The following is a 24,555-nucleotide window of genomic DNA, read 5'->3' as shown; positions in this document are numbered from 1 at the left end:
AAGGTGTCAGATCTCTGGCACGTCAGCGATCGGAATATTTGGGATCAAAGGACAGTTCTCCTGCTGACAACTCAGCATTCGGAATCTCCAAGTGTGTGGAATCATGACAAGTCAGCTCGCAGAATCTGCAGGTGACCTGCTCAGTCACTCCCCCCGACCATTGACGGCCGGGAATGGCCCCTCAGGGACCATTACTCCCACTATAGCCTGTTTGGCACCTCATCCATTCCAATCAAAGCCGTTCTCAGCCCCAAAGTCGAGTTCCAGTCGAGTCCAAAGCTGTTGGTAGACCATTCACCCGCAAAACATGTCCAACCGCTTACCTATGCCTGTATGTATTCGTGCGTGCATGCATATGTGATACTCGCACAAGGAAATGTTGCATGGAAACACTAATCTTTCTAATAACCTTTGTACCATTTGCAGATGATTTTTAAATTCAACTTTTAGTCAGAAAACAAGGGGCAATAAGAGAATAATTCATTTCGAAAGAAGCAATGTAGAGGACAGCTTGTCACAGTGCATCATAATCATGAATCTTAAATAGCTTGATCAAGGGTTTAGATCATAATCATCAAAAGAATTGAGAAAAATCTGTGCATATCATTTTGGAGAACTTTGTTCCCAAAAATCTGGCGGCAAGCAGAAGCTTTACTTGTGCATGAATCCGCAACAAGTTGATAGCTTGCATTAAGAGGATCATTGAGCAGAGAACAAGGGCAGCTTGCCAATGCATCATCCAAACACAAGCAACCCAGGCATGTGGCTTAAGGCCCTCTCGTAAATACCTCGAGCGTGATAGAATTTGGTTCTCCAAGCATAACCTTAGCCTTAAAGTTTACCTTGCAGACAGGCTAACTAGGGGTAGCTCCAAAGTTGCTATGTTCTTTTCTTTACATGCTCAGCGATTTTCCTCTTTGGCAAGGAAAAACTGTTATTCCTAGCAATTTGTCCATCATACCAGTGACTTTGCAGCATTGCCTTCTAGGGACCTGCAATAAATGAATATAAAACAAAAACATAATTAAACCCACGAAAAGCAAGCTGCGTATTTGTACATAAATCATTCACCCAACTTTGCTTCAAAGCATTATACATACCAAATGAAACTTCACTTAGAGATGGGTCTCTCCTGCCTCAGTAGATTTACTAGCATTATTTTTACCAGTCTTGGGGAAAACTTACGTTCATTAGGCCCTATGTACTAGTAGCCTCTATAAAACTTTACACGAAAATGTCAACCCTCAATAGACTCTACTCTCGTCCCACTCTTGTGAAACTTTATAAGACAACCATCTAGCACATTCGAAGATGTGTGCAATATGCACTAGAAACTACTGTATTGGTGCACATACTTTCGATGAGCACGTAGCAGATTATGATATGTTGTCAGAAGCCGCAGCAGAAGATGATGCCAAATATAGGTGCCTTTCCTAGACTAGATCAGATATGGACCTCAGAGACGAGCCACAAAACTCCATACCAGCAGTAACAGACAGGCATACATGGCACACATGACAAAAACTACCTCACATAGACCAAGCACAACAACAAAACAACCCTCACTCCCAATGATATACCCGTGGGAGAGACCAGAGCACTATCAGCTCCGCACAAAGAGGTGATAACCTCTAACACCCCCTCTTATCTCCTTGATGGACTCTGAACAGTGAAAATGCTAGGTGATAGCTGAAGGAGAAGCTCGTCCATCCCGAGTCAGAGAAGACACAAAGCAATAATCCAGCTTAAACTTGCTCTTCATCACGCGTAAAAGTAAAGAATTGGCATCTGTGAATGTCCATGCCTATAACAAATCAATCAAAACACACCTATATCTTGAAGAACACAGCATTGAGATTTGGCACTCGAGTATCTCCATCATCTACCTTGAATCAACTAAAGCCGACTGCTGACCTCCCTCCCCCCAAATGGACATACTCTGCTGCACTCTAGGTGTCACAAATGGGTGATGTGGCAGCAGACCCCAGGAAACACATTGACAAGTGGCAACAGTACAGACCCCCGCACAATGCGCTGGCAGGCTGACGTGGCCACTGTACGGATTTTGCAAATTTTGCGGCGGCAATTGCGGAGCTGCTGACGTGGCATTGCGTACGGAAATCCGCTGGCTGAATTAGCAGCTTTTTGGGATAATTGCTTTTGTGAGAGAAGCTTTTCAATTATTGCTTTTGGGCACCCCTTGTATCGATAAATAAGTGGGCAGGGCCTCACTTCTCATAGCATCTGGACGCAGAGTCTGAGAGTGAGCACCTACCCACTCTCTTGTACTTTGAACACAGATTAATACAAAAAGAAATACCGAAAGGGGCGCCAGTCTTTGGGGCCAATATCTCTAGGCACAGAACTATGCCGGGCCGTGTCAACTCAACTGTGAATTGTGAACTGTTTTGAAGTGAATCTCTGTTGTGTCGCGGTAGAATCTTGACTTGGGGTGTCCAAGTTTGTTATAGTGGTATCAGAGCACGGCTGATTTCTCTTCTACCAAGAAATCCGATCCTTTTCTCGCGACACTTATGGATTCCAACAGAGATCAATCGACTTCTTCTGCATCTGCGAATGTAACAGACTTGGACACTCCAAGTCAAGAATCAACCGCGACAGCACCAAATAACCACTTCAAAACAATTCACAGATCACAATAGATTTGCACTGGCCCGGCGGAGTTCCGTGCCTAGAGATATTGGCCCCAAAGACTGGCGCCCCTTTCGGTATTTCTTTTTATATTAATCAATCATCAAAGTACAAGAGAGCGGTTAGGGTTTCACTCTCAGACTCTGCGTCCAGATGCTCTGAGAAGTGAAGCCCTCACCACTTATTTAAAGATACAAGGGATGCCCAAAAGCAGAGCCCCAAAAGCTTTTAAAATAAAAAGCATCAGTTCTCTCTCTCTTTTAGAGAGTCTTCTCGCTTTTTTTATAAAAAAAAGCAAAATTCGCGTCGCTCATCATTTTTCAAAAATAAAAATAAAAAATTTATCCAACCTCCGCGATTTCCAGAAATTAGGGTTTCTGCTGTCCGCCACGTCATCACTTTGTGACATACCCCCCTCTTGAAAGCATTGTAATCGACCGCGATTACGCCTGCAAAACCGACAAAAGCCATAAACCGTCTTAGCAGACACTGACTGTTAGTACCTACGTACTAGGAACACACATCTAGCACATGTACAAAATCGACAGTCACATCACACAACATCACAGGACATCACTGGACATCACATGACATTCAACATTCATTCGGATCTTAGACCATGATTTATCGGCAATGTAGCTAGCAATCACATCTAGGTCCAATCGGGACCTCATCCATGTCCGATTGACTAACCCCTATTGCAACCATGTCTATTCGAGATCGATCAGACCAAAATGCTGCAGTCATTTCGTCTATCAGTTCCTGCACTCACAAGAAGTCAAGAACAAATCAGTATCATAATCAGGAATTCCATTTCATAAAGTCATCCAGCAGAGTACTGTCAGCTCTCAGTATCCCTGAAGCTCAAAAAGACATCGACTTTAGTATCAAAATCGAGGCATCTGTTGACAAAGGAGAGGAGTGACTCCCCTCTTGTGCATCCCACTGCACCAGACCTCCGGCCAAGCTGAATTCTGGGTTCCGTTTGGAGTAGACTATGCTAAACCAAAACATAGAGGTAAAGTTTCACAATCCGAGGAGTATCTGCTAGGTCCTCCTCCTCCATCCACTTCGCATCATGCAGGAAAGTTCTTGAACTAAACCAAGAACCGCCTTCGGACTTTACCTTTCTTCGTATCGTTATGTGCCAAAATCTGTTCAGGAACAAGGATCTCCTCCTTTTCTTCCACCTCGGGTTGCTCATCAGGCTCCCCATCATCAAGCACATCACCCTTAACAGGTTTCAAGAGACTCACATGCAATGCATTGTGAATCCTCCAAGTATCTGGCAGTTTCAATCGGAAGGAGACATCATTTATCTTGTCAGTAATCTGGAAAGGTCCGTAGTATCGCATACTAAGTTTGGAAAAAGCCTCTCCTTTCCCTTTTTCTTTCGTAGGCGTGCCTTCTCAAAACGTAAGAGCACCCAATCATCCTCCTTCAATTTCAAATCGCGACGATGGCGATCCGCTACCCTTTTCAGTCGTTCTTGAGACTCCTGCAAAGTCTCGCGAACCTTGGCAAAAGCCGTATCCAAATCTCGCGAATATTCATCCGCTTCAAATATCTAATCTTTCGTGCTCAGGAAGGATGGAACCTTCGCAGCACTTTCAACAATCTCACATGGCGTCTTCCCCGTCGAAGAGTGTATCGTGTTATTGTAGGCAAACTCCACCAAAGGTAAATATCTTTCCCATTGAGTCTTCTGATCTGAGATATAAGACTTCAATAAATCTAGAACCACTGAATTGGCAATCTCGGATTGCCCGTCAGTCTACGGGTGGAACGATGACGAGAACTGCAACCGCGTGCCAATGTTCTCCCAAATTGCCTTCCAAAACAAACTCGTAAATCTGGGGTCTCTGTCGGAGACAATTGTCTCAGGCATGCCATGTAATCTGAAAATCTGGGCCACAAACAGTCTCGCTAAGTGATCCGGCTTGACTGTTTTCTTCACTGGAATGAAATGAGCCTGTTTGCTAAATCTGTCAATAACAGTCCAGATACCATCGTGACCACTCTGTGTAATCGGGAGATCAATAATGAAATCCATTTCAATATTTTCCAAGGGGCGGGTGAGTATGGGTAAAGGCTGTAACAATCCCTGTGCCTTATGCCTGTCAAACTTGACCTTCTCGCATACAAGCAACTGCGCACAAACTCTTCCACATCCTTCTTGAGTCTCCGCCAAAAGAAATATCTCTCTACCCCTTTCATGGTGGTAGCAATGCCGCGGTGACCCGTAAAAGGTGGACAGTGGCATTCAATCATAACCTTTTCCCTCAACGGCTGTGTAACGCACAACATAGTCTTTTTCATCAAGTAGCCTTCCCGAAGGGAGTATCAAGCTACTGTCTCCCCATTCCGTATCCGTGTGAAAATATCTGCAAAATCTGTATCTGTGGCATACTGATCGACCATATCCTCGAAGCTCCTATGATGTATCGCGGAAAATAGCCAGAACCAGCGATTTCCGAGACAAAGCATCTGCCACCACATTCTTCTGTTCTTACACATGGACAATCTGGAAGTGGAACTGTGACAAGATGTTCGCCCACTGCATCTGCTTTTCCGAAAGCTGCTTCTATGACAAGTAGCAGCGCAAACTCTGATGGTCTGTAAAGACAATCAAATCCGCTCCGAGTGGGTAATGCCGCCATTGAGTAAGAGCATGGATAACCGCCAAAAGCTCTTTCTCATAAATCTGTGCTGTCATCTCCGGCCTAGAGAACAAACGGCTCTCGTAAGCTATGACATGGCCTTCTTGCATCAAGACCGCACCCAGACTACGACCACAACCATCACAATATACTTCGAATGACTTCTGCAAGTCCGGCAAAGTCAAAATAGGTCCCGTAGTCAATTTCTCTTTCAATGTCTGAAAGGCAGTCACCTCTGTGGGTCCCCACGAAAAAGGTACTCCTTTCTGTGTCAAGATATGCAAAGGGGAAGCAACCTCTGCAAACTTTCGTATGAACCGCCTGTAGTACGAACACAGTCCCAAGAAGCTTCTAACTTCATGGACATTCTTCAAGTCGGGCCAATTACGAATAGTCTCTATCTTGGCCGGATCCATTTGCACTCCTGCTGCTGACACAATGTGTCCCAAAAAGTGTATCTCTGGTAGGAAAAATTCACTTTTCTTTGCATTAATCACTAACATGTGATCTCGTAATGCCTGAAAGACTTGAAGCAGATGATCTCTGTGTTCCGCCTCATTCTTGGAGAAAACAATGATGTCGTCAAAGAAAGTGTCAACAAATAGCCTATACTCTCGAAAAATCATGTCCATCATCCGGTTAAATGTCACAGGAGCATTGGTTAAGCCAAAAGGCATCACCAAAAACTCAAATAACCCAAAAGTCGTCCGAAAAGCTGTCTTGTAGACATCTCCTGGCGCTATCCTCATCTGATGATATCCACTCTTCAAGTCAATCCTGCTAAAGCACGAGGATCCTTGTAACCTGTCAACTATATCATCGATCCTAGGAATCGGAAATTTGTTCTTGATGGTGATTTTGTTGAGAGCGCTATAATCGATGCACATTCTCCGAGAGCCGTCTTTCTTCAAAACCAACAACACTGGAGAGCAATACGGTGAAGTACTAGGCTGGACAAGACCCTTTTCCAAGAGGTCTTTCACTTGGTTCATAATCTTTTCATTTTGTACTCGGCTCACACGATAAGGTGGTCGATTCGGTGGCATGCTTCCAGGTATCAGATCAAAGGTTTGATCTTCAGGCCCTCTGAAAAGCAATCGGCATGAGTGTGGAGAAAAATCTTGGAGTTCTTTTGATCAGGTCAAAACATATTCAACCTTCATCCAATGTTCAGTTCTCTCCCAAAAGAATGAGTAAGAAACTGAAGTTCATCAAGTACAATCTCTAAGCCCTTCATTTATCAAAGTCGCTTTCTCGGCCAGGTAGTCAACCACAGCGTAGTTCTTGTGGTACCAAGGGATCCTGAGTAGAACGTCACTCGCGTGCCCTGAACACCCCTGTCATTGCAAACGAAGTTTGCCAATGCTCGGTGTAATGGCAACATCCCATCCGGGTGCCAGTCGAACTACCTCCGCCTGTGGCGTCAGTCTATCGGGCGTAATTCCAAATCGAGCCGCCAATTCCAAGTGAAAAGAAGTTGGCCTTGGCCCCTTCAAAAGAGTTTCCTGATCCTTCACTTTGCCCGAAAAGCGGTAAAGTTTGTACTTTCATTCATTAGATTCGGTGCAAGTCCCACGCCATGTGGTACCAGTTCTGGGGTAGGTCAGATTGCCAGAGTGAATGGAAAAGCCCCGCTTCGCATGACTCATCAACTCCTGAATAGAAGCTGACTTCTGTTCCAAGCAGTGATCTCGGATCTCTGTAGGTAGACCCAAGGTAAACCGCTCAATCTGTTCTCTGAACGAGATCTTCTTGAATGAAGAGGCGAGTAGAAAAGAGCTCCAGAATCTTTCACAATAAGCATTGATTGTATCTTTCTTGGTCATCCGAAGATAGTTCCAAGCAGCTCGTACATCTCGTTCATATTCTTGCGTCAACCAAGAAGAAATAAAAAGCTTCTTAAATTTCAGTCATTTAACTGGCGCACTCTTGTTAAAAGAAGCGTGGACCACCAAGTACAAGCATTCCCCTTAAGGTAAGAGGTAGCTCTCCGAATCTTGGAGTGCTCTGAATAGCGTCCTCCCACGAAAGCGATGTCAAACTGCTTTATAAAAGACAAAGCCTTCGAAGCATCTGAGTATCCTGACAAGTATCAAACTTGATGGAGTGGCCATCTTCCTTAAACTCTCGGACTTTCTTGCTTTTATCTTCGAGAAAGTCATACTGGTTGGCTTTGTAAAAATTCTTCTTGTTCGCATAAAACTTTCCGTCATCGGAATCTGAGCTATCTGTAGACGAGTCCTCAGTAGAACTGTCAGTCTTTGGGCGAGATGTAGCCTTCTTTGCTTTTTTCTTGCCCTTTCCGAAGCTTTGTTTCTTGCTTCGCTTTTTACCTTTTCTGTCTTCATCGCTCGAATCCGAGGAGCTAGAAGAACTATCAGAAGAAGAAGAAGAAGAAGAACTGGGTACTCTTTCAAACTTGACGCGCTTCTTCAATTTCTTGCCTTCTCAAATGTCGACTAACGACCCAAATATCCCGGGAAGTCAGTGCCTTTCTTCTGCTTTTTGCCGTGCTTTTTGCTTTTCTTTTGCACGTCGAAAAGCTGAGCAATCCGTGCATCAACCACGTTCTCCAGTTCCTTCTCCGTATATTTCTTGGAGACAGAAAGTTTCTTGAGAGCGGGTTTCGGGAGTGGTGTTGTGGTTCTTTGCCACTCCATCTGTACCTTTTCCAAAGAGGTCTGGTTCATATATTTTGCCATCTTCGGGTCCTTGGCAAAATTGAGCATCATCTTTGTTGCATCGCCGATCAACTTGCGACGCTCCATCTCTCGCCGCTCCGTCTAAGTAGGCCAAGGCGGGCCATACTCTCTGCCGGAATCTTCGTTGTGATCCCTACCCGCATCTCCAGATGCAGAGGGAGTCGACTGATCATTGCCTCAAGCCATAGGTGCCGCGAAAAAAAAATTCGGGGATCGGATTTCCCGTAGAAGAGAAATCGGCCGTGCACTGATACCACTGTAACAGACTTGGACACTCCAAGTCAAGAACCAACCGCGACAGCACCAAATAACCACTTCAAAACAATTCACAGATCACAATAGATTTGCACTGGCCCGGCGGAGTTCCGTGCCTAGAGATATTGGCCCCAAAGATTGGCGCCCCTTTCGGTATTTCTTTTTATATTAATCAATCATCAAAGTACAAGAGAGCGGTTAGGGTTTCACTCTCAGACTCTGCGTCCAAATGCTCTGAGAAGTGAAGCCCTCACCACTTATTTAGGATGCCCAAAAGCAGAGCCCCAAAAGCTTTTAAAATAAAAAGCATCAGTTCTCTCTCTCTCTTAGAGAGTCTTTCTCGCTTTTTTTATAATAAAAAAAAAGCAAAATTCGCGTCGCTCATCATTTTTCAAAAAAAAAAAATATCCAGTATCCGCGATTTCCGAAAATTAGGGTTTCTGGCAGAAATTAGGGTTTGCAGGAATTTTAGGGTTTCTGGCAGAAATTAGGGTTTCTGCTGTCCACCACGTCATCACTTTGTGACAGCGAATGCGAGAGGAGATCGCGGAGAAGATTCTCATGAGCAATCACAAGAGTATGGCCCACCTTTGCCAACTCAATCTAAGAATGAAGAGATGGAACGTCGACAATTGGTTGACAACGCAACAAAGATGATGATTAAACTTGCGAAGGATTCAAAATTTGCAATGCAAATTTTGACTCAACAATCTCCAGGCATGTTGCATATCTTCCTCGACAGCTTCTCCGCATCTGTTGTTGAGGGGGGATGTTAGATTTTTGTCATCACCAGATGCTTCGCACACTGTCCACAAGCTCCTCACTTTCACGTGCATTGGCCCTTGGGTTGTCCACCCGTACACTTGCTACACAGGGATCTCAGGCACATTTAGGGTTGTTCAGCACATTGCCCACTTAGACCTGTTTTGGTCACTTCACATTCCCCCATTTATATTGGAGGGTCATTTATCAGGTAGGGTGATTTATTAGGCATTTGCCCGACCTACCCCTGTTCTCCTATATATAGGAGCAGGGGTGTCCTCTTTTCCATCGTCTCATCATTGTACATGATTTTCCATCTGGAGTATATTGGCTTGCCACTCTCTCTCTCTCTCTCTCTCTCTCTCTCTCTCTCTCTCTCTCTCTCTCTCTCTCTCTCTCTCTCTCTCTCTCTCTCTCGTGAAGAACAGCATACGGTTTTGCCACAACAAATAGGGTCTCTCTCTCTCCCCTGCGCGTAGCCAACCATGGTTCTCCTTGCGCACATCTACCACGCTGCTCGCTTGAACCTTACGCACACCGATTGCCGGCTTATTAACGCAAGTCCATACCCTTCTTTGCCTATATTAATTTTTTGCTTGGTTTTTGGAGGTGGTTCATGTGCCTGAAGGCATTTTCCTTTGATTTCTCCTTAAACCCGTCAGCTTATCGCCTCTTAGCTATAACCTGTTCACACCTAGCCACTCTCTCTCTCTCATCCCGCAAGCACGCACGCATTGAGCTATGGCGATAGAAGATGGTAACAACCCGTCCCGTTATGTTAAGCTTGTGAAGGAGCAAGAAGCTTCTAAAGACATAAAACAAGGCGAGCTCAACCAACCCATGCCCATGCCCGTTCCCGAGGTCATAAGCGCTTCACCAGCTTGCAAGCCACATAGAAAGGCAACCTTCATGCGTACAAACAAGCGAATAACACAAATGGAAAGGGAGATGAAAGAATGGAAAGCAAATACGGAAGGATGGTAGAAAGAGAAGGCCAACCTTCTTCAAATGTTCCTCAACGAGGGCGCGCAATGGAAGAAGGAGAAAAGAAGACTTGCACACAGAGCTACAAGCACTTAAGGCGGATTCACAAGCACTCAAAGAAGAGGTCTCAGCCCTCAAGCGAGAGTTGGTTGATAGAGCAAGCAGTGGACTAGAGGAAGGGAAATTCCAACCCTCGGTGATAGAGGAAATCAAGGTCATCAACGAGCAAGTACGGATGATCAAAGAGGAGGAGAAACAGAATGTGGTAAAGACATCTTCGTGGATGGATGTGATCACGAAGACACAGAAGAAGGCGGATGAGGCTGAGAAATGGATAGAAGTCGCTAAGAAAGGGAAAGGGAAAGGGAAAGAAACCACATCTGTCCCCACTCCTACAATCATCAACATGACTCTAGAAGAAGAGCAACGAAGGAAAACTAGAGCTTTGCACATACGAGTAACCGGTCTAAAAGATCGAGATGATGAACTTCTCCGCATGATGGGTAGTGAGGCTACTCATACAAAGGCATGAAGGGTAGGGAAGAAGGCACAAGGAAATGGGGAGACTTCAAAGGAGAGAGCTTTAATCATGCGTTTTTCATCCATGGAGGCAAAGAAGGACTTCTTGAAGAGGCATCCTACACTAAAGAAAACCCTTGGAGATGACCTCACTCTCACACAGCTTGCGCATATGAGAGAGGTATTGCCACAGATTCAAGAGGCAAGGGAGAAGGGAAAGACGGCCTTCTACAGAGATGGTCGGGTGGTGATTGTAGAGCGGCACTCCACATGACCTTGTGAGACCTATGGGACCACACTCAAAGTTGCCACCTGGAATTGTAATGGATCTATGCGCCTTGATGTGGGTGCTTTTGAGGATAGTTTTACGGGAAAAGACATAGTCTTCTACTCTAAGACACATCAGCAAGCCCCTGGGCAGTCTATGCCTCACATTAGTGGATACAGATGGGAGACAGCCTGTAGACAAGAGACACGTTCAGAGCACAGAGGGCGGGGCTCAAGAGGAGTGGCAGTGTTATTCAGGGAGGAGTTGCAGCCATTGATACATATAGACCGCAGGGATGAGCAAGCTAGCTACATGTGGGTGAGATTGAGAGCAGAGACGGGCAGATATCTTTACTTTGCTACTTCCCCCCGAGTACGTCAGTATATGCACCACCCAGAGGACAATCCCCCTTTTCTATTTTGGATGATGACATATGGGAGTTCTCTAGAGATGGTGACATCATCATTCTAGGGGACTTCAATGCTAGGACTGCCCATCATCAGACAGTATTTTATGATACTTCAGAGGAGATGCTGAGAGAGCTGGATGTTGCAGAGACGGGCCTATCCAGACTATCACAAGATGAAGAACACACTGAGTATGGACGACACTTGATAGACATGGGGATTGCACATGGATTGGCCATCTTGAATGGCCTACAGAGATTTCCCGCTATTGGGGGTTTTACATGCTTTCCACACGGACATGGAGCCAACACAGTCATGACACAGCCGAGCCTCATCTCTAGTATCCACGATCTCATGGTTGGACCCAGACCTGTTGGTGTGGCAGTGGATCGTGCTCTTGTGTCATTGACCATCTCTTTCCAGTTTAGTGTAGCACACAGGCTACGGGCAACAGCCCCTACTCGCTACACCTTCACGCGGGAGACGGACTTTGTATACATAGATGGGATCTACAGACGCCTGTGCACAGAAGAGCCAGGGCGACCTCTGGAGGAGCTTACTACTATACTGACACAGACATTACATGATGCAGCAGCAAAGGCATACCCACACACCCAGCCTGAGCAGAGACGCCGTTCTGGGATCATGCCCCATAACAGCTGGTATGATGAGGAATGCCGCGAGACTAGAGCTAGACTTCAGAGGAAGGTGCTTTTGGGGGACATCACTCACAGACAGTTACAGATTGACTTCCGACGCCTAGTGCGGCGGAAGAAGAGGGCATTTTTGGCTCGCCTAGAATAGGATCTATACCAGCTATTTCTGAGTCAAGAGACGCCGTTCTGGGATCATGCCCCAGAACAGCTGGTATGATGAGGAATGCCGCGAGACTAGAGCTAGACTTCAGAGGGAGGTGCTTTTCGGAGACATCACTCACAGACAGTTACAGATTGACTTCCAACGCCTAGTGCGGCGGAAGAAGAGGGCATTTTTGGCTCACCTAGAATAGGATCTATACCAGCTATTTCTGAGTCAGGATTCACGTGAGGCATGGCGGCTCTTTCATGAGCACCCCCCCCCCCCCCCCTGCCATTACCTCTACAGAGGCCTGGGGCCAGTACGCATCATCTCTGTACACAGTTCCTGGACAACCGCCCCTTCCTGACCCCCCCGATCCATGCCCACACATGTGCTTTTTTCACCGCTAAGATGGGGAAGAAGGCCATTGACAGGATGAGGGATGGGAGAGCATATGATCATGATGGCTTAGTGGCTGAGCATTTCATGCATGCCAGAGATCTACTAGCAGAGCTTCTAGCAATTATGTTTAACCGTGCCATGTGTGAGGGCTTGCTTGATACTTGGAGCCTATCTACTATCGTACCTATTTTCAAGTCAAGAGACCCTATGGAGCCTGGGAATTATCGCACTATCATGATTGGACACAAATTGGCACGGTTGTACGCATCCATTCTTGAGCAGCAACTGAGTAGATGGGCAAAGAGAGAGGGGATGCGCGCAGCACCAGGCAGGCAGGGTTCAAGAAAGGTTTTTCTACTCTTGACCATATCTTGACACTCAGAGCCATCATTGAGGAGGGCAGATCACATGGGAGACGGATCTATTATAACTTCGTGGACTTCCGCAAAGCATTTGACACAGTACCCAGAGCTAGATTGATGCGCAGATTACAGGAGATGGGAGTACCCATAGAGCTCATTTGGGGGGTCATGGCATTATATGGGTCGGTAGTGGGGCATGTACGCACCTCGGAGGGTCTATCTACACCAGTTTACTCCACTATTGGGGTGAAGCAAGGCTGCCCGCTCTCTCCTACTCTATTTGGTATGTATGTGGATGAGGTTTCTGACTACGTTGAGAGAGATGGTGATAGAGGTGCACAGCTTGCAGGGACATGGATTCCACTATTGTTATATGTTGATGATATTGTGTTGATCTCTGACTCTCCAGAGGGGATGCAACATCACTTGGATGCTTTGCATAGGTTTGCCCATGAAAATGGTTTGTCTGTCAACCTTGGTAAAACCAAGGTCATGGTATTTAATACCACCCCACAGTGGATCAGGAGGTCAGCACCCGCATTCACATACGGCCAAGAGATAGTGGAGTATACAGATGCTTACACTTACCTTAAAGTGGTTTTTAGTGGACCAACATTTTCATTGAGGAGAGAAGCAGAGACTAGATTGACCAGAGCCCATGCAACATTGGGTAGTTGGAGAGGATGTGTTCACAAGTTCAATTTCAGGAGCCTCGGACGAAGCTCTGGCTCTTTGACACTTTGGTGGCTTCTGTATTGCTCTATGGAGATGAGATATGGGGACCTTCATTGGATCATCACGGGAGGACGGGTCACACTGATGGATGGGGAGACATGGAGAAGCCTCTGGTCTCTGATCTCGCGGCTCATTAGAGCCAAGGCTTCAATACCACGTGCCATTATCCCAGCAGAGCTAGCTGCCCCTCCACTAGTGGTTGAGGCACTCACCAAATCTGTCTCCTTCATACACCGCATGTGGGAACTTTCCAGAGACAGATATGCCCGCCTTGCACTTGAGTCCTCTCAAGAATTAGCCATGCAGGGAGATTCAGCATGCTGGTATGGGGAGATGACATCATGGTTTCAGGCGCATGGGTTCAGCATAGACAGATTGCCCCCCTTCTAGTACTCATTGGATGCACCCTCTCTGACTCTTACACAGTCCGAGATCACCAGGCTCATCCGCCAGGACTTGACTCAACTAGACACCAAGAGGACATGGATACAGCCAATACAGGAGCTAGGCACGAAGATGGCTTTCTACAGAAAGCATCTTCTCCAGCTTACGAAGGACGGTTTTGTGACGAGGCCCAGCTACATGGACACCCACTTGTCACATGGGATACGATGTGCTATTGGCCAAATACGCACATCTTCACACCGACTGCGGATCGAGACTGGGAGATACAGCGGAGTACAAGCAGAGGCAAGGACATGCCCCCTGTGTGACATGGAGCCTGAGACAGAGTTGCATTACACATGCCACTGCCCCGTCTACGATACGAGGCCGCTTCCACTACTTGTTCAGAGAGGGATTTGGACCACTCTCCAAAGTCTTGTGATACGAGGATCAGAGATGCCTGGGTTTATTTTTGCTCGAGCTGCGCAGACATAGAGAGAGCCTGACAAGAGAACAGGCTAGGCAGTCTCAGAGACAAATCACAGACTTCTTTAGAGCAGACACTAGACACCCAGAGGAGCTACCACCACAACAGAGCTCGGCGCCTTACACGAGAGGCACACTGATCGATCGACCGACCGAGATGGGGAGATCCAGACGCCCACGACTGCGGAGGACTGCACAGCATCGACGGAGTCTGCATCAGAGGATCCGGATCACTTTGGCCCGACAAGCACGACGCTCAGTCAAACTACTGACCATGGAGGAGATTGATGAGATCTGCCAACGACCGATGCTGAATCTCTTGTGATTTAGTTATCCCAGCTAGCTGCTTAGTTCACACCTAGCAGTTTAGGATTCCATAGCATAGTATTTTTATTTTGTCATTTCATTACTTTTGTTACTCTGACTTTGTATCAGATCCACCATATTGTAACTTTCTGGTCTCATAGGTCACTTTGGCATTTTAAAGACGTTAATATAACATTTCATTTCATCTCTCTCTCTCTCTCTCTCTCTCTCTCTCTCTCTCTCTCTCTCTCTCTCTCTGCGTATCCTCTCCCCCCCCCCCCCCCCTTTCAGCCCGCAGGTGCATACATCCGACAGACCTGCAAAAATACAGGGAAAAATTTCACAGTTTCGAAATTTTTGAAATTCTACAGGAAAATACTTTTTCAGGAATTTTCACGAGCAGGGAGAAATTAGTAGAAAAGGAAAATGTAGGATTGATATGAGGAAAACAGATGTATGCATTATGCGAGACATGGATGTATGCGTAGTGTGGATATAGTGGGTTGGCCTCTCTTGCAGAAGTGCAAACTGGGTTTTGTTTTTTGTTTTTGATGGAGGCCATGATCGCTTCGCTAGTGTGTAAGCCCCATACGAAGGCAACCTTTGTGCTTACAAACAAGCGGATAACACAAATGGAGAGGGAGATGAAAGAATAGAAAGCAGATACGCAGGGATGGTGGAAAGAGAAGGCCAACCTTCTTCAAATGTTTCTCAACGAAGGCGCGCAATGGAAGAAGGAGAAAGAGGACTTGCACGTAGAACTTCTCCGCATGATGGGTAGTGAGGCTACTCATACAAAGGCATGGAGGGTAGAGAAGAAGACACAAGGCAATGGGAAGACTTCAAAAGGGAGAGCTTTAATCATCCGTTTCCCATCCATGGAGGCAAAGAAGGACTTCTTGAAAAAGCGTCCTACACTCAAGAAAACGGGCATATTCCTTGGAGATGACCTCACTCTCACACAGCTTGCGCATATGAGAGAGGTAATGCTAGAGATTCAAGCGGCAAGGGAGAAGGGAAAGACGGCCTTCTACAAAGATGGCCGGGTGGTGATTGTAGAGCGGTGCTCCACATAACGATGCGAGACCTATGGGACCACACTCAAAGTTGCCACCTGGAATTGTAACGGATCTATGCGCCTTGATGTGGGTGCTTTAAAGGATAGTTTTATGGGAAGAGACATCGTCTTCTACTATGAGACACATCAGGCCCTTGGGCAGTCTATGCCTCACATTAGTGGATATAGATGGGAGACAGCCTGTAGACAAGAGACACGATCAGAGCACAGAGGGCGGGGCTCAAGAGGAGTGGCAGTGTTATTCAGGGAGGAGTTGCAGCCATTGATACATACATCCCGCAAGGATGAGCAAGCTAGCTACATGTGGGTGAGATTGAGAGCAGAGACGGGCAGATATCTTTACTTTGCTACTTCCCCCCGAGTACGTCAATATATGCACCACCCAGAGGACAATCCCCCTTTTCTATTTTGGATGATGACATATGGGAGTTCTCTAGAGATGGTGACATCATCATTCTAGGGGACTTCAATGCTAGGACTGCCCATCATCAGACAATATTTTATGATACTTCAGAGGAGATGCTGAGAGAGCTGGATGTTGCAGAGACGGGCCTATCCAGACTATTACAAGATGGAGAACACACTGAGTATGGACGACACTTGATAGACATAGGGACTGCACATGGATTGGCCATCTTGAATGGCCTACAAAGATTTCCCGCTGCAGGGGGTTTTACATGCTTTCCACACAGACATGGAGCTAGCACAGTGGATTATGTCATGGCACAGCCGAGCCTCATCTCTAGTATCCAGGATCTCACCGTGGGACCCAGACCTGCTGGTGTGGCAGTGGATCATGCTCTTGTGTCGTTGACCATCTCTTTTCAGTTTAGTGTAGCACACAGGCTATGGGAAGCAACCCCTACTCGCTACACCTTCACGCGGGAGACGGACTCTATATACATAGATGGGATCTACAGACGCCTGTGCACAGAGGAGCCAAGGCGACCTCAGGAGGAGCTTACCACTATACTGACACAAACACTACATGATGCAACAACGGAGGCATACCCACATACCCAGCCTGAGCAGAGACGCCGTTCGGGGAGCATGCCCCAGAACAGTTGGTATGATGAGGAATGCCGGAACACTAGAACTAGACTTCAGAGGGAGGTGCTTTTGGGGGACATCACTCACAGACAGTCACAGATTGACTTCCGACGCCTAGTGCGGCGGAAGAAGAGGGCAGGGTTGTACGCATCTATTCTTGAGCAGCAACTGAGTAGATGGGCAGAGAAGGAGGGGATACACGCAACCGGGCAGGCAAGGTTCAAGAGGGGTTTTTCTACTTTTGACCATATCTTGACACTCAGAGCCATCATTGAGGAGGGTAGATTGCGTGGGTGACGGATCTATTGTAGCTTTGTGGATTTCCGCAAAGCATTTGACACAGTACCTAGAGCTAGATTGATGCGTAGATTACAACAGATAGGAGTACCCACAGAGCTCATTTGGGGGGTCATGGCATTATACAAGTCAGTAGTGGGGCATGTACGCACCGCAGAGGGATAGAGACTACATTGAGAGAGATGGTGATAGAGGAGCACAACTGGCAGGGACATGGATTCCACTATTGTTATATGCTGATGATATTGTGTTGATCTCCGACTCTCCGAAGGGGATGCAACGTCACTTGGATGCTTTGCATAGGTTTGCCCAAGAAAGCGATTTGTCCGTCAACCTTGGTAAAACCAAGGTCATGGTATTTAATACCACCCCACAGTGGATCATGAGGTCAGCGCCCACATTCACATACGGCCAAGAGACAATGGAGTATACAAATGCTTACACTTACCTTGGAGTGGTTTTTAGTGGGCCAGCATTTTCATTGAGGAGGGCAGCAGAGACTAGATTGAACAAAGCACATGCAACATTGGGTGGATTGGAAAGGATGTGCTCACAGGTTCAGTTTCAAGAGCCTCGGACGAAGCTCCGGCTCTTTGACACTTTGGTGGCTTCTGCATTGCTTTATGGAGGTGAGATTTGGGGACCTTCATTGGATAATCACAGGAGGACAAGCCGCAATGATGGATGGGGGGACATGGAGAAGCCTCTAGTCTCTATGATCTCGCGGCTCATTAGAGCCAAGGCTTCAGTACCACGTGCTATTGTACGAGCAGAGCTAGCTGCCCCCCCCCCACTAGTGGTTGAGGCGCTCACCAGATCTGTCTCCTTCATACACTGCATGCGGGAACTTCTCAGAGACGGATATTCCCGCCTTGCACTTGAGTCCTCTCGACAGCTAGCCATGCAGGGAGATACAGCATGCTGGTATGGGGAGATGACATCATGGTTTCAGGCGCATGGGTTCAACATAGACAGATTGCCTCCCTTCCAGTACTCACTCGATACGCCCTCTCTGCCTCTTACACAGTCAGAGATCACCACGCTCATCCGCCAGGACTTTACTCAGCTAGACACGAGGAGGACATGGATGCAGCCAGTACAGGAGCTGGGCACGAAGATGGCTTTCTACAGAGAGCATCTCCTCCACCTTACGGAGGATGGTTTTGTGACGAGGCCCAGATACATGGACACCCACTTGTCTCATGGGATACGATGTGCTATTGGCGAGATGCACACATCTTCACACGAGCTGCGGATCGAGACTCGGAGATACAGCGGAGTAATAGCATAGGCCAGGACATGCCCCCTGTGTGACATCGAGCCTGAGACAGAGTTGCACTACCCATGCCACCGCCCCGTCTACCACGAGATACGAAGCTGCTTCCATTGCTTGTTCAGAGAGGGTTTGGACCATTCTCCAGAGTCATGCGGTACGAGGATCAGAAATGCCTGGGTTTGTTTTTGCTCGAGCTGCGCACACAGAGAGAGCCTGACGAGAGGACAAGCTAGCCAATCTCAAAGACAGATCACAGACTTCTTTAGAGCTGCCACTGGACACCCGGAGGAGTTACTACCACAACAGAGCTCGCCGCCTCACACCATAAGGCACACTGATCGACCGAGCCACTGAGCTGGGGAGATCCAGACGCCCACGACTACGGAGGACTACACAGCATCGACAGAGACTGCATCAGAGGATTCAGATCACTTTGGCTCGACATGCACGACACCCGGTCAGACTACTGACCATGAAGGAGATCGATGAGATCCGCCAGCGACCGATGTTGGATCTCTTGTGATCTAGCTATCCCGGCTAGCTGCTTAGCTACTTAGTTCACACCTAGCAGTTTAGGATTCCATAGTATTTTATTTTGTCATTCTGTCATTTTGTCATCTTGTTACTCTGACTTTGTATCAGATCCACCACATTGTAACTTTCTGGTCTCATAGGTCACTTTGGCCATTTGAAGACGTTAATATAACATTTCATTTCATCTCTCTCTCTCTCTCTCTCTCTCTCTCTCTCTCTCTCTCTCTCTCTCTCTCTCTCTCTCTCTCTCTCTCTCTCTCTCTCTCTCTCTCTCTCTCTCTCTCTCTCTCTCTCTCTCTCTCTCTCTCTCTCTCTCTCTCTGTGTGTGTGTGTGTGTGTGTGTGTGTGTGTGTGTGTGTGTGTGTGTGTGTGTGTGTGTGTGTGTGTGTGCGCGCGCTACAACATGACCAAGGTTCACTTCAGTCAAGGCAGTCTAGAATAGGAAGTGATATGGCACTTTTGTGAATCTGTTCGCACACCGTGCATGTCCAGACACTTGGAGTAGATGCATATCCTCTAGTTGCACACGGCATGACCATCAGATTCTAGTCAAATCCCATTAGTAGCATTTTTACAGTGCATGGACCTATTTTCCCTATTTTTGACATTTTTCACTTATTATTTTTAAGTGACTTTTGTTGGAAAGTAGGTAGGGCAATTTTGCTAAGTTTGTATATAAGCAAACCTAGCGCTAGCACTTTCTGGCAGAAGAGGCAGCAAGGACCTTGACATCCACAGTGCACCTTCTTAGCAAGACCCCCCCCCCCCGGCGGATGACTTAGCGTTTTCAGCCAAGAACAACCGGCGTTTTTCTCCATTGCAGATCAGCCCCAGCGTTTTACATTGCAAACCAACTCAGACTCTGCAGATTCCCTAGCGTTTTTGCAACAGGACAGGAAACAACCCTAGCGTTTTTGCATCTGCCAGGCATTTCAGCGTTTTGCATATCTATCGCGACGGAACCAACACAAGCACCAGCGTTTTCAGTTTTCAGCACTTAGACATCGTAGAACAAGTCCCGAACCTTGCAGATCTCACCTTCCCGCAGCAGTTCCTCGCCGCACGGTGGGATCCATCGAAGTTCACAGATTCAGCCCGGAAAACGCAGATTTCAGCATCTGCGTTTTTAGCGCGTGGTCATCGCATCATCGCCATCGACATCGTCATCGACATAGAGTCAAAATTCAGCAAATAGAAGGTTTGCAGATTTCAACCATTAGCAGTTTCAAATTTCAGCCCGTCTCGTCGTCGTCCTCATCGTCGGCAAGTCCAAGCGTTGTAGAGATTTGTCCAATCAATAGTAGACGGCTCTCGCCATAGAGAGTGGGGCCCTTGGAGGAGGATTTGACAACATCTCCGGTGTCGTATTCTCTTCTCTCTATCTCTCAGTCTCATGCACTTCCACTCACAGTGTCCATTCACTTTGTCGGTGTCCATTGCACTCTCTCATTAAGAACGGAAGGCTCTCCCTTCCCTAAGTGAAAAGAACCTTGAGTACAGTTCGGAGCACTCATCTTGAGCAGAGTTCAACATTCACTTCCGCTGCACCTAACATGAAGTGACTTGCACTTGCAAACTGGATATTTTGTTCAGACCCCGATGGTGGATGTGCTCCCACAGGTTGACTTTCCCCAGGATCTCTTTTGGCTCTCTTTTGTCTGATATTGTGTGCTTGCCTTGGAACGGTAGATCATTTCATCGTAGCTTATATACCCTCAAGACGACTCTTCTACCGGAAGATTGCAGATATTGCGGTCTCTACTCAGGGACAACCTCTCCCTTGAATTGCTTCTCCCGTCATCTTGTCTACTATGGTGGACGGTGCCTTCCCTACTGAGCCTCTTCTTCCATCCTGCTCTTCCTTCCTCTTCTGCTCGAGCTTCTTTGACTTGGACCTGCTACCGGTTTCCCACCTTGGCAGCTTCCTCTCCTTGTGGTCAGAGTGTTCCTCTTTAGCGCGGGTCCCCACATTTTCCATGTCTTGTCTCATGTTGCTACACTGAATTTTCTCCATCTCAGTGGTGATCATCACCGATGGGCTATTGAACGCTCATCTTAGGTCACTTCCTTATATATATATATATATATATATATATACACTCTTCAGTGACTTCTTTCGTAGCTTGCCACTTCATCAACTTCCTTGTGTAACTTGATCACATTCGCCTGACCTTTGGTCATCATCACATTGGTGCTGTACGGATTGTCGTGTTGTTTGGTTGGCATCATCATCCTCTTCTCCGGGATTCACATCTTCTCCAGATTTACCAGGCATGTTGCATTTCTTCCTCGACAGCTTCTCCGCATCTGTTGTTGAGGGGGGGTGTTAGATTTTTGTCATCACCAGATGCTTCGCACACTGTCTACAAGCTCCTCACTTTCACGTGCATTGGCCCTTGGTTGTGAGTTGGCCACCTGTACACCTGTTGCACAGGGATCTCACGCACATTTAGGGTTGTTCAACACATTGCCCCCTTAGACCTGTTTTGGTCACTTCACATTCCCCCATTTATATTGGAGGGTCGTTTATTAGGTAGGGTGATTTATTAGGCATTTGTCCGACCTACCCCTGTTCTCCTATATATAGGAGAAGGGGTGTCCTCTTTTCCATAGTCTCATCATTGTACATGATTTGCCATCTGGAGTGTATTGGCTTGCAATCTCTCTCTCTCTCTCTCTCTCTCTCTCTCTCTCTCTCTCTCTCTCTCTCTCTCTCTCTCTCTCTCTCTCTCTCTCTCTCTCTGTGTGTGTGTGTGTGTGTGTGTGTGTGTGTGTGTGTGTGTCTCATGGTGTTCCATTGTCTCCATCCTCTCCTTTTCTCTTGCACACTCTGACAAGAGCCACCCATCAAACCGGCACTCAAGAAACCTCCTTCTCCGAGGATGTTTACAGAGCAAGAATTAGAAAAGGTGGTTCAGACACAGATCAACCGGCTTTTGGACACGAACAATAAAGCCAAAAAGCACGACAAAAAGCACAAGAAAGGAACTGAGTTCCCGGGTTATTTGGGTCGTCAATCTACTTTTGCAACGGCAAGAAAGCAGAAGAAGCGTGTACAATTGAAGGACTACCCAGTTCTTCTTCTTCTTCTTCTTTTGACAGTTCTTCTAGCTCTTTTGACTCGAGCAAAGAAGACAGAAAAGGGCAAAAGCGAAGCAAAAAGCAAAGATTTGGAAAGGGCAAGAAAAAGGCAAGGAAGTCTAAATTTCGCCCAGTTTCTGACAGTTCTACAAAGGACTCATCCTCAGACACTTCGGACTCGGATGATCACATGTTTTACGCAAAGAAGAAGCATTTTAATAAAGCCAACCAATATGACTTCCTCGAAGATAAAAGCAAGAAAGTAAAGAGAAGGTGGACAGTCAATTAAGGTTGACTCTTTTTCTGGATTTCGAGATGCTCCGAGGGCTTTGGCCTTCATACAACAATTTGACATAGCTTTCTCTGGAGGGCATTACTCAAAGCACTCCAAGATTTGGAGGGCTACATCTATTTCTTCAAGGGAAATGCTCGAACATGGTGGTCCACCCTTCTACAGAGAAAGGAAGCTCCGGTTAAATGGTTGAAATTCCAAAGGCTTTTTATTTCTTCTTGGCTGACTCAGGAGTACGAACGAGATATACGAACTGCTTGGAATCATCTTCGAATGACCAAGGGAGATTCTCTAGACGCTTATTGCGAAAGATTTTAAAGCTCTTTTCTACCAGCCTCTTCATTTAAGAAGGTCTCATTTAAAGTATAGATTGAGCGGTTTTGTTGCGGACTTCCTACAAAGATCCGAGACTACTACTTGGAACAAAAGTCAAATTCTATTCGAGAATTGATGGGTCATGCGAAACGGGGTTTTTCCATACATTGGAGCAATTTGACTTACCCCACAGATGAGATCTTGACTCAGAGAACCCAACAGACTTCTTATAATGAAAGTAGAAAGAGTGAGTTCCCAAGAAAAGAAGGCAAGGATTCACGACCCCGGCTCACTCTTCGAGAAAGGGCCAACTACATCAAAGAGGGAAAGTGTTTCGGATGCGGGGAACATGGGCACGTCTCCACGAAGTGTCCTAAAAACGCAAAGCAAGAACAGAATGAAGACGAAAAGGCAAGATGAAAGCAGGACTGGTTCCAGATTGCATGGATACTGACCCAAAGCACAATTGATGAGAGTACATAACTTTGTTGAGCTTGGGGCAAAGTGAAAGATCAAGAAGCCCTGATTTTCTTTGATGGAGGAGCCAAGGCCAACTTCATTTAATCTAAATTGGCGGCGCAACTCGAGAGTATACCCGATCGGATGGGACCACAAGCAGAGGCAGTTCTAGCGGCACCCGGACGAGACGTAGCCATTACACCTATCATTGACAAACTTTTTTTTTCCCCGAGAAAAAGATTCTTTTATTAATTAACGAAACTACCCATAGGGCTACAACCACCTCTACTAGAGAGGGCTACAGCAATCAGAAGGGAGACTCTCCCAATGAATTTCGGTTGCATTGTCAAGGGTATTTCGGGCACGAGGACTTCTACATAATGCCCTTGAGGTTGTGATGTCCTCCTTGGAGTCCCTTGGTACCATAAGAACAACGCCGTGGTCGATTATCGGGCGAAGAAAGCGACATTGACAAATGAAAAGGGCCGAAAAATTGTACTTGATGTGAAATTGAAGGGCAAGTCTATCCATATTGTATCGGCTTCGGCCGTTTCGAAATTAATGAAATCCAGTCTGTTTGTTTACTCAATCTTTTTGAAAGAGTTAAATGATGAACATAGGACAAATATGTATGAACTTGATAAAGAACGCCAAGATTTTCTCCACTCATGCCGATTGCTTTTTTGAGGGCTTGCCAAGCCGATTGCCACCAGCTCGTCTTGAGGAACATACCATTGATCTGATAACTGGAAGCACACCACCGAACCGGCCACCTTACCGTGTGAGCCGAGCCCAGAATGAAGAGATTATGAACCAAGTGATAGACCTCTTGGAAAAGGGTCTTATCTAGCCAAGTACTTCACCCTACTGCTCTCCGGTGTTGTTGGTTTTAAAGAAAGACGGATCTTGGAAAATGTGTACTGATTATAGAGCTCTCAATAAAATCACCATCAAGACCAGATTTTCGATTCCGAGGATCGATGATATTCTTGACCGACTACAGGGATTCTCTTGTTTTAGTAGAATCGATTTGAAGAGCGGATATCATCACATCCGAATCGCGCCGGGAGATGTCTACAAGACAACTTTTTGGACAAGCTTTGGTTTATATGAATTTTTGGTGATGCCTTTTGGCCTTACCAATGCTCTAGCGACTTTTAACCGAATGATGGACAGGATTTTCAGGATTTTTGGTGATGCCTTTTGGCCTTACCAATGCTCTAGCGACTTTTAACCGAATGATGGACAGGATTTTCAGAGTAAAAATCTTTTGTTGGCACTTTCTTTGATGACATTGTAGTCTTCTCCAAGGATGAGGTAGAACATAGACAACATCTACTACAGGTCTTTCAGGCATTGCGAGATCACAAGTTGGTGATCAATGCTAAGAAGAGTGAATTTTCCTTACCGGAGATAACTTTTTGGGATACATCGTCTCAACAATAGGAGTACAGATGGACCCGGCCAAGATTGAGACTATACATGATTGCC

At 46.5% G+C, this 24,555-nt stretch overlaps 1 protein-coding gene across 1 annotated transcript in view; it reads right to left on the bottom strand.

Moving 5' to 3' along the window:
- Window positions 1-466: 466 nt before the first annotated feature.
- Window positions 467-24,555, bottom strand: part of LOC147419138 (uncharacterized) — a 40,447-nt gene continuing 16,358 nt past the window's right edge. The window contains exon 5 of the mRNA XM_086506057.1: window positions 467-992. Within this exon, the coding sequence (XP_086362183.1) occupies window positions 894-992 (99 nt within the window). The 3' untranslated portion in view covers window positions 467-893. The remainder of the gene's footprint in view (window positions 993-24,555) is intronic.

This window comes from Adiantum capillus-veneris, chromosome 29, assembly GCF_014529385.1.
Source record: "Adiantum capillus-veneris isolate H3 chromosome 29, ASM1452938v2, whole genome shotgun sequence".
Taxonomy (NCBI): domain Eukaryota; kingdom Viridiplantae; phylum Streptophyta; class Polypodiopsida; order Polypodiales; family Pteridaceae; genus Adiantum; species Adiantum capillus-veneris.
The sequence above is the reverse complement of the archived record's forward strand: the minus strand, read 5'-3'. Positions and strand labels throughout refer to the sequence as shown.